This window comes from Paroedura picta, chromosome 5 (assembly GCF_049243985.1).
Source record: "Paroedura picta isolate Pp20150507F chromosome 5, Ppicta_v3.0, whole genome shotgun sequence".
Lineage (NCBI taxonomy): Eukaryota > Metazoa > Chordata > Lepidosauria > Squamata > Gekkonidae > Paroedura > Paroedura picta.
In genome coordinates, this window is record NC_135373.1 from 95,461,263 (window position 1) to 95,476,093 (window position 14,831).

At 39.2% G+C, this 14,831-nt stretch overlaps 1 protein-coding gene across 9 annotated transcripts in view; it reads left to right on the top strand.

Annotated features, from left to right (window-relative positions):
* The first annotated feature begins 28 nt into the window (after positions 1-28).
* The window catches only part of ANO4 (anoctamin 4), a 163,266-nt gene continuing 148,463 nt past the window's right edge, over positions 29-14,831 (top strand). For 8 of the 9 annotated variants that reach the window (XR_013231294.1, XR_013231295.1, XM_077339174.1 and 5 more), the window contains exons 1-2: positions 29-2,705; positions 14,227-14,304. Coding sequence is in view for 7 of the 9 variants with exons in the window: in XM_077339174.1 (XP_077195289.1) it covers positions 2,432-2,705; positions 14,227-14,304 (352 nt within the window). In the remaining 2 variants the exon portion in view is untranslated. Of the gene's footprint in view, positions 2,706-8,090; positions 8,391-14,226; positions 14,305-14,831 lie in introns of those variants that run through there. The other variant, XM_077339178.1, reaches the window with a different exon arrangement.

Genomic DNA, 14,831 nt, shown 5'->3' on the forward strand with positions numbered 1-14,831 from the left:
AAATCTTCCTTACATTTATAAGCACAATGTAAATGCCTTTCAAATAAGCTACCTATATGATTTTTATGTGTATAATTTTATGTTCACTTCTTAATTCATTCCTTGCTGCATTAAAGTTTGCTGGGTCTGGTTATTACCTGCAGGAGAATGGGTTAACAGAGGACAGAAGTGGTTGAGTGGACTGTACCACTTCAGAATGCAAGTATGGAGGTACATTTTGTGGCATGCTTCACTTTTAACCCTCTGCAGAAAGAAAATCTTCACAGCAAACAAAGTGAGGGAGTAGAAAGTTTCTTCCTGTTGTGCTAGTTTTCCATTTGCATGGAATCTTAATTGGTCTGATCCATTCGCCCATCTTGCAAGCGAGGAAAAAATTGTGAAATGTTGGTTCTTGCCAAAAATCATAAATTGATTACTACTGTTGACTGAACCTGAAGTGTTCACATGATTTCTCAAAGCTGCTCTAGTTGCACTTTCAGAGGTTACATAGACCTGAATAATTGTGCTATAATGTGGATAGAGGTATATATCTTGAGGTGTGAGATAAATGGAAACAAATTTACCTCCAGCATTTCCAGGTCAGAAAGTGATGCAGAGAAGCTTGTAGAAATGTACTGGTCCTCTTCATTGGTGCCAGACCTCTCATCTATTTTCATAGGAGACTTTGGTTGGGATTCAAAATAACTCTTGTATCCAAAAATGTCATTTATTTATTTGGAAACTGTAGTCAAATTAGGATGGCAATCTAACCATCCAGTTCTGTACTTTGTTTCAATTATTTATGGATCTGAAAATACTACTTTTGTAGCCTAAGAGACATGGGGCTACTATGGTGATACAAAAAACTACTGTTGTATTTTGATATTTATTTGAGACTTCCTAATGCAGGTCTTTAAAGCTATTTTGTCCCCAAGGATTCTTTGCCTTGGTGATTCTTAGTGAACTCCTCTGAAGACATTAATTTTTCTTTTTTTAATGTGGGAAAACCTTATGAATTGCTATAGAGATCTGCTTATGAGATTTGGTGTGCTTTATAACTTGCTGTGGATGCAACTTAGTCAAGCCAGTTCTGATGTATCAGGTTTAAAGTTTGTCTGTGCTGAAAAACTTGTGTCTAGAATTGGCATCAGGGCAAACTGAGCTCTTATGTCCTGTACCACAGAGACATGCACAGGTGTCCAAGGCCACAGATCCCTTTGGGCCTTGCCCTTCTGTTCACACCCAAGGGCTCATGCTTCTTGGATGCACACAAGTTTATGGTGATCATCATCATGAGAGAGACAGAGACCGAATCACAGCCAACTTATGGTAACCCTGTATAACTTTCAAAGCAAAAGATGGTTTGCTTTTACTTAGTGACTCTGAAGTTCCTTGGTGGCCTCCTATCCAAGTACTCTTTTCTCCTATACCAACAACCCATACACTTGTGTTGGTTGCATAGTCAGTTTATTCTTGACATATTCTTCATTTAAATTACCATGGGTGGCTCTTTTTAGACTCCCATACACTATGGTTGCTGGGCGTCTCATACATCATAGACTTCCCATATTGGTTTGGCATTCATCCATACCACAATTTTGGTAGCTTCTCTTCTGATGCTTGATTGTTCAATTAGTCTGTCTTTCCAATTTGCACCACTCTGAATTCTGCACACACGGATTTGCTGAATTAAGGTGGAAGTGTTTTACATTTGTTCATGTAATGCAAAGAGGCTCCTATTTATTTTGTTCTGAAAATACGTTCATGGAATAAAATCATCTTACACCCAAAGACATTGCAGTATAAGTCTACTACAGATAAAGAGTGCTAATTAATGGTTGGCAACATCACTTCAAGGTGAATAAATATATAAGTTACTAGAACTTACTTTAAAAAGTTGGTGACTTTCCAATTTGCTAGGTGCTTTATCCCATCCTTTCTTCATGCCTCCAAAAATATGCATCGTGGATAGCTTGAGTCCCACACTATTATGTCAAGATCACATGAGTGATTAGAGATGTTCAATGCGCTAAAGGTAGGTAAGACAGCTGGTCTGGAAAAAGCCTTGCATCCCCAAGGCCAACATAAATAAATTAATTAAAATGAAGTCAACTTGATTTAGGACTTGGGTGTGATTTTAAGCCACTTTTGAGTTTTCTGTTTAAGTAAATGGGACTTGCTTTGTGTATACATTCTGGGTGCTAATTTGAGCAACAGTATAGTATCTGTGTTTAAAGGTCAAATTCATGTGTATTTTTACCCATGTATACCCAGTCACATCTAAATAAAGGGAACTGACTTCAAGAAAAACTCAGCCCACAATCCAAGGAAGTAAGATCATATCTACCCTGCTTTATCACCCTCTGCACTGTTGCTCCAACATATCTAGACTGATTCATTTCTAGTATCAGATCTGTGCTGAAAGCCATGAAGTGTGTGAGGGGAGGTGTGGATGGGAAAGAGTTTAGGTTCTCATTTCCCAATTGCTTCATACTTGTGTTTTAAAAAAATAGACACTGCCTACTTCACTCACAAAAGGATGGACTTGAGTGTAATTACCTGTGAATGCCTCCATCACATCTGGTTGCCCAGTAAAAATTATGAAGTTAGGCCTTGGGTTGTATTTAGTCAGCTTCTAATAGCAACTAATGTACTTGGTCATCTGGGTGCTGTAGCAGCTATGGACTCCAAAATTACTAAGGTAGTACTACAAAAGAGCTTGGGAGGTGAGTAAACAACTGAAATAGTAAACTGGCACAAACTGCTGTTAATATCTGGTAATACTCAGAGAAAATTAATCCTTTAAAAAGTTACAAATAATTTATTAGTGCCAAAGCTGTTTAAGAAAATGTAAAATCTCTAATATGTACCTACTTGTGTTTGTTCAATGCATAATTGCTATATTTAAGCAATAAAATCCATTATACCACATCTTTGGGGGGGGTTTAAGTTGTCATTTGCAATCTGTTTTTTAAAATGTATCCTGTGTCTTATCACAGTCCAATTTCTGAACCATAGGAATGAACCATGGACTTAAGCTGGCTTTTTGCACAATTTCCCATTTCCTTCCTAAATTTCAAAATGAGCTTACTATGAGATGCATTCTGTGGCTTAGTACAAACTGATGTTGCCTCCAACTCATGACCTGAAGTTGTAGTTATAGAAGTGAGTTTACGAATCATCTTAAGTATACTTTGTACCTCTGCAGCAAACAGTGGTTATTGTAAATGGTGGAAAAAAGTGGAAAGAAGTTGTAGTCCGGTGGGAGGAGAGGATGTAGAAGCCTGCAACATGTTCCTCATTTCCAGTTGAGGCTGCTTGCAGATCAGTTAAGATATCTAAATATATTGAGTCAATGTCTCTAAACTGTCATGAGCAATTGGGAAGGGGGTAAAGATCTGTTAAAAATATAGGAAATTTTCTGATTTTTAGAGATTGGCTAATTACGTTCCAATTTTCATTACTGGAAGCAGTAATAAAGTTTTTCTTTTTTTCTGTTCTAATTTCTTTTTCACATTGGGAAGAGTAAGTATAGAAAGTAAAATGTTGAACCATTAGAATCTTAGCAGTCTAATAAGAGTTGTCATACAAGGTGTCTTGGACACTTGATGGCATTGTTCAATGTATCAGTCAGAGCTGGTTCAGCTGCACCAAAAATGGCATTTTATATATTGATTATTAGATTAGATTTATTGGCTACTTCTCCCTAGGATAGGCTGACCCAAATGGTCAGACCCTGAGCACTCAAGAAGGGTTTTAGGCTACATTAATGTAAGTATCAAAATCATGTAGTGAAAATAGGATAGTACATGCAGTAATTAACACTATACACAGTGACATAGTTCACAGTCCAGTTCTTTTTATAAATGCACCATTCTGGGTCATTTGGTTAAAAATATAGCCATGTTTTTTTTTCAAAAGTGACTTGACCAGTTCTGATTTACATGGTTTGTATAATGACAAGTGTAGAAGAGAAAAAGGAGAGCTGTTTTTTTGGTACTCTGCTTTTTACTATTCAAAGAAGTATCAAAGCAGCTTACAAGCACCTTTCCTTCCTCCCCCCACAACAGACACCCTGTGAAGTAAGTGAGCCTGAGGGAGCTCTGAGAGAGCTGTGATTGGCCCAAGGTCACCCAGCTAACTGCATGTGGAGGAGGAGTGGTGAATCCCCAGATTAGAGACTGCCACTCTTAACACCACGCTGTCCCTTCTAAATGTTGCATCCTGGCCATTATGAAAGGTTGGGTCCACAGCAGAGAGGGCATATATATGATAGTTGCTGATCTTACCCAGTTGCAGGGCAGCAGCCCCAGAAAGTCCTGCTCAGATGACCAAAGCTGCCTTGTCAGCTAGCACACTAGGCTAGTGCATCAGGCAGTCACAAGACAGAGTTCAATGCCAAAACAGGGCTTGAAGCCAGATGTGTCCAGATAGACTCTCATTCTGAAAATCCTGGAGGTGAGATGCCTGTATACGTTCATGCTCAGATACACAGAATACAACTGTCTTAAAAGTAGAAGCATTGGGGGAAGATTTAAAAGTTGGTTTATTATTACTTGTTTAATTGCCTCCTCTTTCAAAGAGGCACTTAAAAACCCCGATGGCCACTTGGTTGGATCCAGCACAGCATTTCCATGGGCACAAAGACTTGGACATTCCTTCTCTCGTGGCAGCCCGAAATGCTCACAGGATTGGGTTTGGGGCTGTCATGGAAGGGGAGAGCTGTGAAAGTCACCCTCCACTGATGCATTGGGAGTGAGGGAGGGTTCCCACCTGGCACAGTGCAGCCCAGGAAAGTGGAAGTGAGACAATACGGGGATGGGGATCTTCATGCATTTACAAGACTCTGTTCAACATATGTCAATAAAGGAAGGGGATATTTGGTTTCAAAGAACCTTCTTTGTAGAATGGTCCCTTGTAGATCATGGCTCATTCATAATAAAGTAAAAAAAAAATTATGCTGTCCTCACCACCACTATATTCATTCCCATACCCACCCATCAATAAAAATTTTCTGGCTATGGTCCTGGACATTCCTACAGAGAATCCCCTAAACTGGAAAAGGGTCCTCCAGCCTATTTCCCTATCAAATGGAAAAGGGTCCTCCAACCTGAAGACAGCTGTTACAACCACTATACAGGAGACCTGCTGATTTACTCAAAGCAGATGAAGAAAATTCTATGAATGCAGCAAACCTGGTTAGAGGGAATAATGTAACATTTTCCAGGGCATATCAATAATCTTCCCTCTACCCCCAACTACCATGGTATAAAAATGATTTATATTGTTCTGTAAAATGAATGTAAATAAACAGTTATTTTAAAAGATTTTAAATATCCCTCCTCTTAAAAATGGGAGTCATGCCTGAATAGCACAGACTATTTTGTCAGAATTTAGAAACGAAGCAGGGTTGAAGAGACTGTAGTTGCACATGCTAAGGAGTTTGCATAGCATGGCGATACAGGAACGTGATTTCAGATTTCTAAGCAAATCTGCTGCTGTTCAATTTTGTGATTACAAGTCCTCCTTCCTCCTGTGTGTTCAGGTAATTGTTTCTGTGTTGCAATGATGGTTTCTAAAATGAAGTCAAATCTAGAAATACTCTGAGGCCCTCTGGTGGGTAACTTATAGATGACCACTTGTGGAAACGTGCTTTCCCTGTTGATGCTTCTGCATGGTATTCAGATTGGTAGGTAAATATTTCCTTTACACTGAACTCAAGAAATACTGGATTTGTGCAGTGGAAAACAAAAAAAACTGTTTAAAATTATATTTTATATACTTCATGGCATATATCTTTCAAGATATCAGAAGTGAAAATAGAGACCCACTAATATATAACTGTTGGAGAAGAAAAGGAGTTGTGTGTAGTATTTTCCTATAATTTTTTCCTATAGTTGTAGGAGTATGAGGGTCAGTGCAAACAATGGGCAGTTTCACACATGCTGAATAAAGCTATTTCAATTCACTTCAGCAACCATTTTCAAGTTAATTTTGCCATTTCACACAGTAAAATGTGAACCAGGTTGGTGTAGTGGCTAGGACTTCCAATCTGGTGAGCCGGGTTTGATTCCCCACTTCCACTACAGCACTGATAAAGCTGTTCTGACCGAGCAGTGATATCAGGGCTCTCTTAGCCTCACCCACCTCACAGGGTGTCTGTTGTGGGGAGAGGAAAAGGAAGGTGACTGTAAGCCACTTTGAGCCTCCTTTGGGTAGAGAAAAACAGCATATAAGAAAACTGATTTTTTTGTAAGTTCAGCACGTGTGCATGATGATCATATAAATATTGCACAAGTGAAGAGGTTCTGTAGATGAGGCTGGGTCAAATTCTGCAGCTGAATGTGAGGTCGTTGAATGGGTCATACCACTAGCAGGGGGAAAGCAGAGGATTGGACTAGGTGGCCTGTATGGCCCCTTCCAACTCTGTGTTTCTATGAAAGAAACCCTTGCTTGCTGAGAGGTACTCTGTTAATTTTAAATGGTTATTGCTAGTTATATATTATTGTTTGGGAAGGCACAAAGGGCATGCAGTAGTCAGGTGACTCTTTAGGTCATTGGGAATTGCAGATGTGGCTCTCCACAATGTAAATACCACTGCTAGTCATACTAGGAATATGAAAAGACAGTTGAATGTATCATGTTAGATGTGCAGAATTCTAGGTGCTGTCACAAATTCATTTGTTCTCTATTAGCTGTCAGAAATCTGTAAAAAGGCAGGCTATAAACGGCAGTTGCCATGGACATCCTATTCCCCAACCTGTTTGTGGCAGATATGTGGGGATGGTGAGGTGAATATAAGTGAAGTGTTGCTTGTGAGTGGGCCAATAGCACATTCCTGTTACCACAAATAGAGCTAGGCCCCGTTGGGTTTTAACTGCTATAAACTAAAACACAGGATAAAAGTCTAAATTTATTCTTCAAATGAAAACTGTAAATATCCATGTTGTGCTAAAGTTTTAGAGTACAGTTCTAAGAAGGTCTGCTCAGAATCCTGCTCAGAAATTTATGCAGCTGCGTTAACTTCAAGGAAAGTGTTCTTAGGAATGAATGTACAGTTAACATTGATTTTTATACATAGCAAAAAGTTTGTTCAGTTTTAACAGATGTAGAATGTTATACCCATATATGGTTTCAGTCGGGCAAAAATATGTGTTTGGGTTATGAATCTGTATAATTTGCTGATCAGGATTTTTGTTTCTGAAACACCAAAACTATTTGTTTGCTTTACCCTTATAAATACAGATGCTGTTGTAGGAATGGGAGTATCTTGGAGCAGACTCTGTGTTTGCAGGTGGAAGAACATAATTACCCCAAATGTCATTCTGATTAATAGCAGCCCTGATCTGCTGAGTCCAGCCTTCTACAGGAACCTGTAAAACAAAACCATAATAAATTATGGGTATTTGTATGCACATTACAGAGCTGAGCTTTCAGTCCTGTGAAAGTATTTATTGCTGTTGTCAAAACTGAGCAATGAGGACAGTCATATATATAAAATTATTATAAGCAATTTTGGTCAACGTATGACTTCTTGATATTATCTACTGGTGCCAGTTTAAGAACTATGGAAATTTTGCATTAGCTTCACTGGGATGTGTTCAAAATGTTACGACATTACATTAATTATTTGATAACTAAAATGGAGGTCTCTATTTAGAAGCCTGTGTCCTACCAGTCATGGAGGACCATACCCTACATCCTGTCCACTGATTAAGATCAGCATCTCTGACTGCTCTCAGGATTCCACTATTGGAAATAAAGCCTGGATCATACATACCAGGAGAATTGGTAGTCTTGAAATAGTAAAATGAGATGCATCAATTCAGACTGCAGGCAGTGGACTCCAGGCTGGAATGCCCCTTTGCACAAAAATGCCATCTAAACAAGGAAAAAGTGTAACATACAGAAAGAAAAGTTCTAACCCCCTTCCCTTTTCTCATGGCATAGGTCTTCTGTTTGCTGGGGATTTTGAATATAGGGGAGCATTCCGGAATGCGGTTCTCCATAATTCTCCAGCTTCTGCCTACTCTTCCACATTTTCTGCATTTATGAATAAGGCTTCAAGCTACTATAGGCAGATTTCTTTCACTGGTTGCATCTCAAATGCAGAATACCTCCTCCAGAGATTTTTCCATGGCCCGTAGAGTTCTACTTTTTAGGTAACACGTGTGTGTTAGTTACAGCCTTTGTGGAAAAACCTCTCTTTGGGACAGAAACTATTTCCTACTGCTGCTGTTATTATGATTGTATGTGCAATATCTTTATGCTGCTTTATTGTTTGATGTTTTGTATTCTATATTACAAACAGAGAACCTGCAAGAATTATTGGGGATATGTATTAGTTAATACAACAAAGTTCCACAATCAGAAGCATCGTATCATGTGCAGTTATAAGTATGTTGCAAAAGGTAAAACTTAAATGCATTCATGTTGATACAGTTCACATCCATGCTGCAGGCAAGAGGAGTCTAAGGAATACTATTTCCATTGCAAATAGACAGTTACTCTGGCATCAGTAAGAACTGATGACTTCTACAGGAGAGACCGGTAGATGTATTTTGCTCCTTGCAGAGTCATAAGGAGAGAGAGAAAACTAAAAACTCAGGAAGAGAAGGAGTCAGTGAAAATCTCCCAGATTAAGAAAAGGAAAGGCATCTCATTAATTGAGAAGATGACCATGTCAAGTCCTTGAATGTCCAGGCATGCTAAGTTGCCTTATGCTGACAAGAACTTGTGGGGGCATTTTATTTTTCCTTCCCCCGTTATGGCCTCTTTCCCTTTCCTAAAAGTCTCCATAGCCTTTCCCCCTTCTTTCTGCCATTCCTGCTTCTTTCTATCCTTCCTACCAACAAGCCAGCCTTGCTTTATCGGCCAGAATAAATTCAGTTTTCCCTCCTTCCCTTTTCCAAGCAGCCTCTTTCTGGGAAAACTATGGCCCAGTTACACAGCAACAGCAACTGGGATGCATCCAGCATATGGTGCAGGACACTAGACCAGACCCAGATGCACAGTGGTGAACCCACAAGGACTTGTGGAGGGGGGGGGATACTCCCCTTGCCCCTGTATCCCCTTTCCCCACACTATGTCCTCTTTTCCTACTCCTAGCAGCCCCTATATCCTCACCTTCCCCTGCATCCTTCTCTTTTTCCTACTCACCAGCCAACCTACCTACCTTTTATTTGCCTCTCCTTTTCAGCTATATTTCATATTTATTTACTTCATTTACACCCTTCATTTCTCCACAGTTGGACCCAAAGCACCTTGTATAATTTTTCTCAGTCTGGCCCAGCTTGCTGTTTCTATCAGCAGATGCATCTGGGAAGCTATTAAGTAGCACATGGGAGAAGCATGCAGTCACAAAAGTGTCTTGTTTTTCTAAGCAAAAAGGGGATTCTTCCATCATATGGCTGCTGATGAAAAATTGCATTGTGTTTCCAAGAGAGTAGCTATGTTACACTGCTGCAGCTGAAACAGAGTCTTCAGACACTGATTTGTTAACCACATCAAGCATTTGCTAAACCCAGAATGCAGAATACGGTTGGGAAGCAAAGCTGTGTACACACCCACCAGGGACCCCTCCCCACCCCTTCCAGGTCCATCACTGACCATTTTTGGGGGAGGGGGAGGTTGACATGACCATATTTGGTCATATCCTCCAATAAATGTTTAACAAGTTTTAAAAATATATTAAAAATTAATTAACCATTCCAGGGACATCAAGAAATCCTTGGGTTTCATGAAACCCTGTTTGAGAAATCCTGATCTAATACATTATTTTGAAAAAGACGAAAAGTGAATTAAAAAAAAAATTGACACCAGATCTTTAAATTCTCCTATAAACTTGACTAAAGATTACCTTTCTTCATATATCATATAGTTAAATAAGAAATATTTAAGTGTCATTCTTTCAATTCTTATAGAAGCTTAATTTTCAGTATTTTTGCCCTGCATAAGATTTCATGTATATAAATTCTTATCTTGAACATATATATTTCAAATAATACATAAAACATTAACAATATTTGTTCTCATTTTCACCATAACATAGGTAGGGGAGCCAGGTATGAAAGAAGCCAGATCCTGTCCTCCCATAGGCCTATTATACACGGCCGCCAAAATGGCGATTTCAAGTCACATGGAAAACACGGAGGAGGAAGACACAAAGCAAACTGCTTACGTACGGGACAGGACGCAATGGCGGCAAAACCCAGAGTAACTGATTATGCGACCCTGGCACTGCTTCTGGTTGCGCCCTGGTCGCCTGGAAGCTCCGCTTTCTTCCGCATTTCGCTAACGCGGCTTTTTCAGCAGCATGCACTAAATCTGCGGCAGGTTGCAGCCAGTGCCGTGCGTTATCGGTGATTTTAGGCAATGCCATTCCACCCCAAATGCAGACCTTCCCCTCCATGCATAATGGGCCATAATGAAAATTGGGTTACTGGGGAAAGAGGGTGAAATACTCAAAAACTATATTAAATCAAATTATCCTGATTGCATGAACCCAAATTAAATTTTCCACCACAGAAATAGAAATTCCCACTTTCCATAAAATGCTGTGTATGGGAAGATGGGGGACCTTAAGAAACAACTTGATGGGGGAGGTATAAGATAGGGGAACTGGCGGAAACTCCTATCACTGAGAAATTAACCTGGATTCAACACTCTATTTTTTGAGGAGGCCAGTCCAAAATACTTGTTCTTGTGATCTTTTTGTGATAGCAGGGCTTTTTACATGGTGACAGACTGAGATATTTTCCAGCAATTTCCAGATTAGTAATAGAATAGATATGCAAATATGTATCTTACAATATGCACCTGTAAGCTATTTTTTCACTAGAAACACCCTGAAGATACAATCCATATATTCTGTGTTGAAGAAGCTGATTTAATCTCGCTGACATGCTTGAAAAATTCTCTGTGTAAAAGTAGTTATATCTTTCTATTCAGGCCACTCACCAACCGTAACTTAGCCAATGCAAAAATAGATCACCTTCTTTAGACGTGAGAAATATGAAAGTAAACAATATCAAAGGATACTCCACTGTTAGCTAAGTTCCAACTGTAATGAAATAAAATGTTCTCTGGAACTTTCTGTTCGGGAAGGTATCTGTTCAGAATAGATGTGCAGAGAAAGAAAAATATGAAAGAGGATTAAACATTAAAGCCTAAATATTTGATGCCTGAGTAGAGAAAATTCTGGGTCATTTCCCCCCCACCCATCAGACCAATTAATTGACCCTCCTTTAGGGACATCATCCATTTACATCATTATTGACTTGTCAGTGAATATGCAAACTTCTTCCATTGAATTTTGTTTGGGATCATGTAGTTTGAAATGAAAACCTGGATTCAAAATCCCTGCTCAACCAAAGAACCAGAAGAGCTGGGTTTTTATACCCTGCTTTTCACTACCCAAAGGAGTCCAAAGTGGCTTGCAAACACCTTTCCCTTCCCCTTCCTACAGCAGATGCGCTGTGAAGTAGTTGGGGCTGAAAGAGCTCTAAGAGACCTGCTCTGGGAGAACAGCTCTAATAGAATGGTGAGTAGCCCATGGTCATCCAGCTGACTGCTGGTGGAGGAGTGGGGAATCAAACTTGGTTCACCACTCTTAACCACCACACCATAGCATGATAGGGGACTTTAGATCTATTGTTATCCCTCCTTATAGGATTGTTTTGAGGAAAGGAGCTGCCCTCAACTTTTGAGAGGAAGAGGAAGATTGAAATATAACAAACAAATTCAAATAATAAATTGTGATGTGCTTGGCCATATATTAAGAGAGATTATGTATCCATATCAAGCAGATCAGAACCAGTAACTTGACAATTAGATCAGAACCAGTAACTTGACAGTTCCAAGTCTACTTGGCTACTGAAAGTCCTTTGTGCTGGGTTCCCTGATGTTTATGTGTGTGGTCAAAACTGTTCAAAGCACTTTATTCTAATAAAGAATTTTGCACTAGGAAGTTGTTTGAGATTAAGGATGGCTCTTATTTCTTTTCCTTTATAACTAGCTGGATTCCCATACACACTCACACACACACACACACACACACACACACACACTGAGCTTCAGGAGAAAGAACTGAGCTTCAGGAGAAAGAGATTTGCAAAAGATCCACTTCAGCATCACGTGGAATGAAAGTAGGCCACGTTTTACCTTGCTAGCGGAAGGCAGAATGCCTCTCCAGTAGCTTCAAGCAGAACAGGAGAGCAAGACAGAGCTCTCAATGGAGAGGCTGTTCTTAGCATGTGGCCAGTGTGTACCTTGCCAGCTTCACAAGGGCACTGGAGCTCATCAAGGAGACTCCAGCCATGTCGCAGCATGAGGGACCAGAGGCAATGCAAAATAGGAACAATCCAAAAGGAGCAAAACGGGCCCGATCTGCCAACAACTCAGAGAAACCTGACTGGCTGCTGTAGCCCTCCCAACAGCCCTGCCAAGAAAGTCAGCAGAGTGGCTGCATGGGGTAAAAATCTGCTTCTTTTTTATTTACAGAAATGCTTTTTGCACATTACTTGCTAAAATCTCAAGCTCCTACAGTCTTTTGCTACTGAAAACTATCCTTAAGAAAGTAGGATTGTTGCTTCGTAGTTTGGCGAGGGGGGGGGGAGTTGGCAGCATTCCATGCTTCAGCAAGGAAACAGGTAAATGTTTTCCCCTTTCATAATAAGTTTGAATTAGCTGCAGCAGGCTGATCTGTGCAAAGTGTGATACTATTCTCACCTCACCTGACAGAAGAAGGGATAGTTAATATTAATTTCCCAAGCTTAGTGTGTGATTTCAAATAAAGGGAACCAGTGGCTAAACAGGAAAAGCAGGATCATTTCATAGAGAGATTAGAGATCATGGTGATGATTTTTGTAGCCACCTTTGGCTTTTTGTCAGAATGGTTAAAAGTGCACCTCCCACTGTCATTAGCATTTGCGATTGTGTTTTGCATGTGCTGCTCTACTCGCAAATCAGGCGAGTCTCAGGAAAAGAGCATCATTCCTCAGTGGATACCATCAAAAGAACACATTCTTAACCTCACGGAAGTCTGCTGTACTTCTGATGGTCAAACCTTGTGTCCAGGAAGCCATTCTTCTGCATCTTCTTGCAGACAGTTAAAAACTGCAGCATGAGTAGAAAGAATAGTATTTAAAAGCTAGTCAATATTGTTCAACAGAAGATGTTTCACTATGCCATCTAAAAAAGGAATGTTTGCATTATTTAAGGAAATAGCTTCTAATGGCACACTGGGCATTGTGTCAGTTGGCAAACCGAAGCATTTTGTAGTGTTGTGCCAGTGGTGGGAAGAAATCTCCATATTGTTAGAAATTCTGTGCCAATCGTGGTTGTAGTGACATATTTATTGGAAGCCTATGAAAGATGACCTGACAAATTGACCAGTCTTGCAATGCCCTTAAACACCATTGATTTCACTGAAAATTGCTGGTGACACCCTTATCTTAGGGTTTACCCATGGGCTAGAATAATATATCCCAATAATTATGATTCCTGTGTCTGCACATTTTTAAAAACTGAGTTTTTCTATCAGAACCATCTCTGATTGTCTTAAAAACTTTCCTTCAAACTCCTTTGATCTCTTTTTAATCTCAGAATATGATGTAGAGTTGCTCTGTTTGTTACTTTTTCCTCTTCCCTTCTAGCTTTTTAATGATACACCAGCCTCGTGTTCCCTGTTCTCTTCTATTACAACCAGTTTGTAGTAATTAGTGTCATTTCATTATACAGAACTGTCCATTATTCTCTGTACCAAACTGCTTACAAGTGTAAACAAGATTAATTTGAAAGATGTCTTAGTGTTCTCTTCCTCTGATCTACTTTGTTTAAATAAATGTCAGAGTATCCTAAAGGAGCATCTCAGTTCCTGTGATTCAGAGAGTGGGACATCAAACAGTGTAAGTGGATGGAGGAGGTGAATATGTGGACACAGAGATGTTATAATCCAATACAGTAACCTCCTTGGAGTTTTGTGATGTCAGCCGGAATTAGCATGTTTAATATTGCATTGGATTGAAGCCAGCAAATATGGGCTTGAAGAGGGCAGAGGAGGCTGAGAGGTTTAGGGACCAAACACACAAACAGTTATACGTCAAAAATAATATGGATTTGCAGAATTGGGGATTTGGGAATTGTGGATATGGGAGAGATGTTGTTTGGTACTTAAAAGAGTATCAGATCATATTGATTCTTATACTTTGTTATAGTTTTCATCATTTTTAATATTTATTTTTTTAGATTTTGATACTAGTAAAGGCAACTGCAACATTTCTGTTGGAACCAGCTACCACAGTTACATCAACCAAATTACAGTCGGTAAGATACGGCATACTATTTTTTTTTCACATTTTACCTTGTAACTAGCTGTGATTCCATTCTCAGTCATTTATATGCAGGATGGACTATTTTTTTCCTGTGAAGCCCACTTTACTCCAGATATAATGAAAGAACTTTCACAAAGACTTCATATATAATTTTTATGTTTGTTTACTGTGGGCAAATTGTTATGAGAGAAAATTATATTACAGCTGATTTCAGAAATGCTTTCATTTTAAATTGCTTTGAGTGTGATCGTTATGTGATTTTATAACTGAATGTGCATTTTTCTGTAAATGCCTAGCCATAAATATTGAAATACATTCTAAGTACCATTTCTCTTCTTAATTGCTAAAGGATCATATTTTTATTAGTGGAGGAGTTATGTACTATGTTTTGTAAACTAAAAGAAATAAGCCTACCTGCTTTAGAAAACTAGATCTCATTGAACGGATATGGTTTCAATGCCTGTGTTGCTAAAAGTCAGCACAGATATAGCACATTGCCTAACAATGTTTTAAAATGAA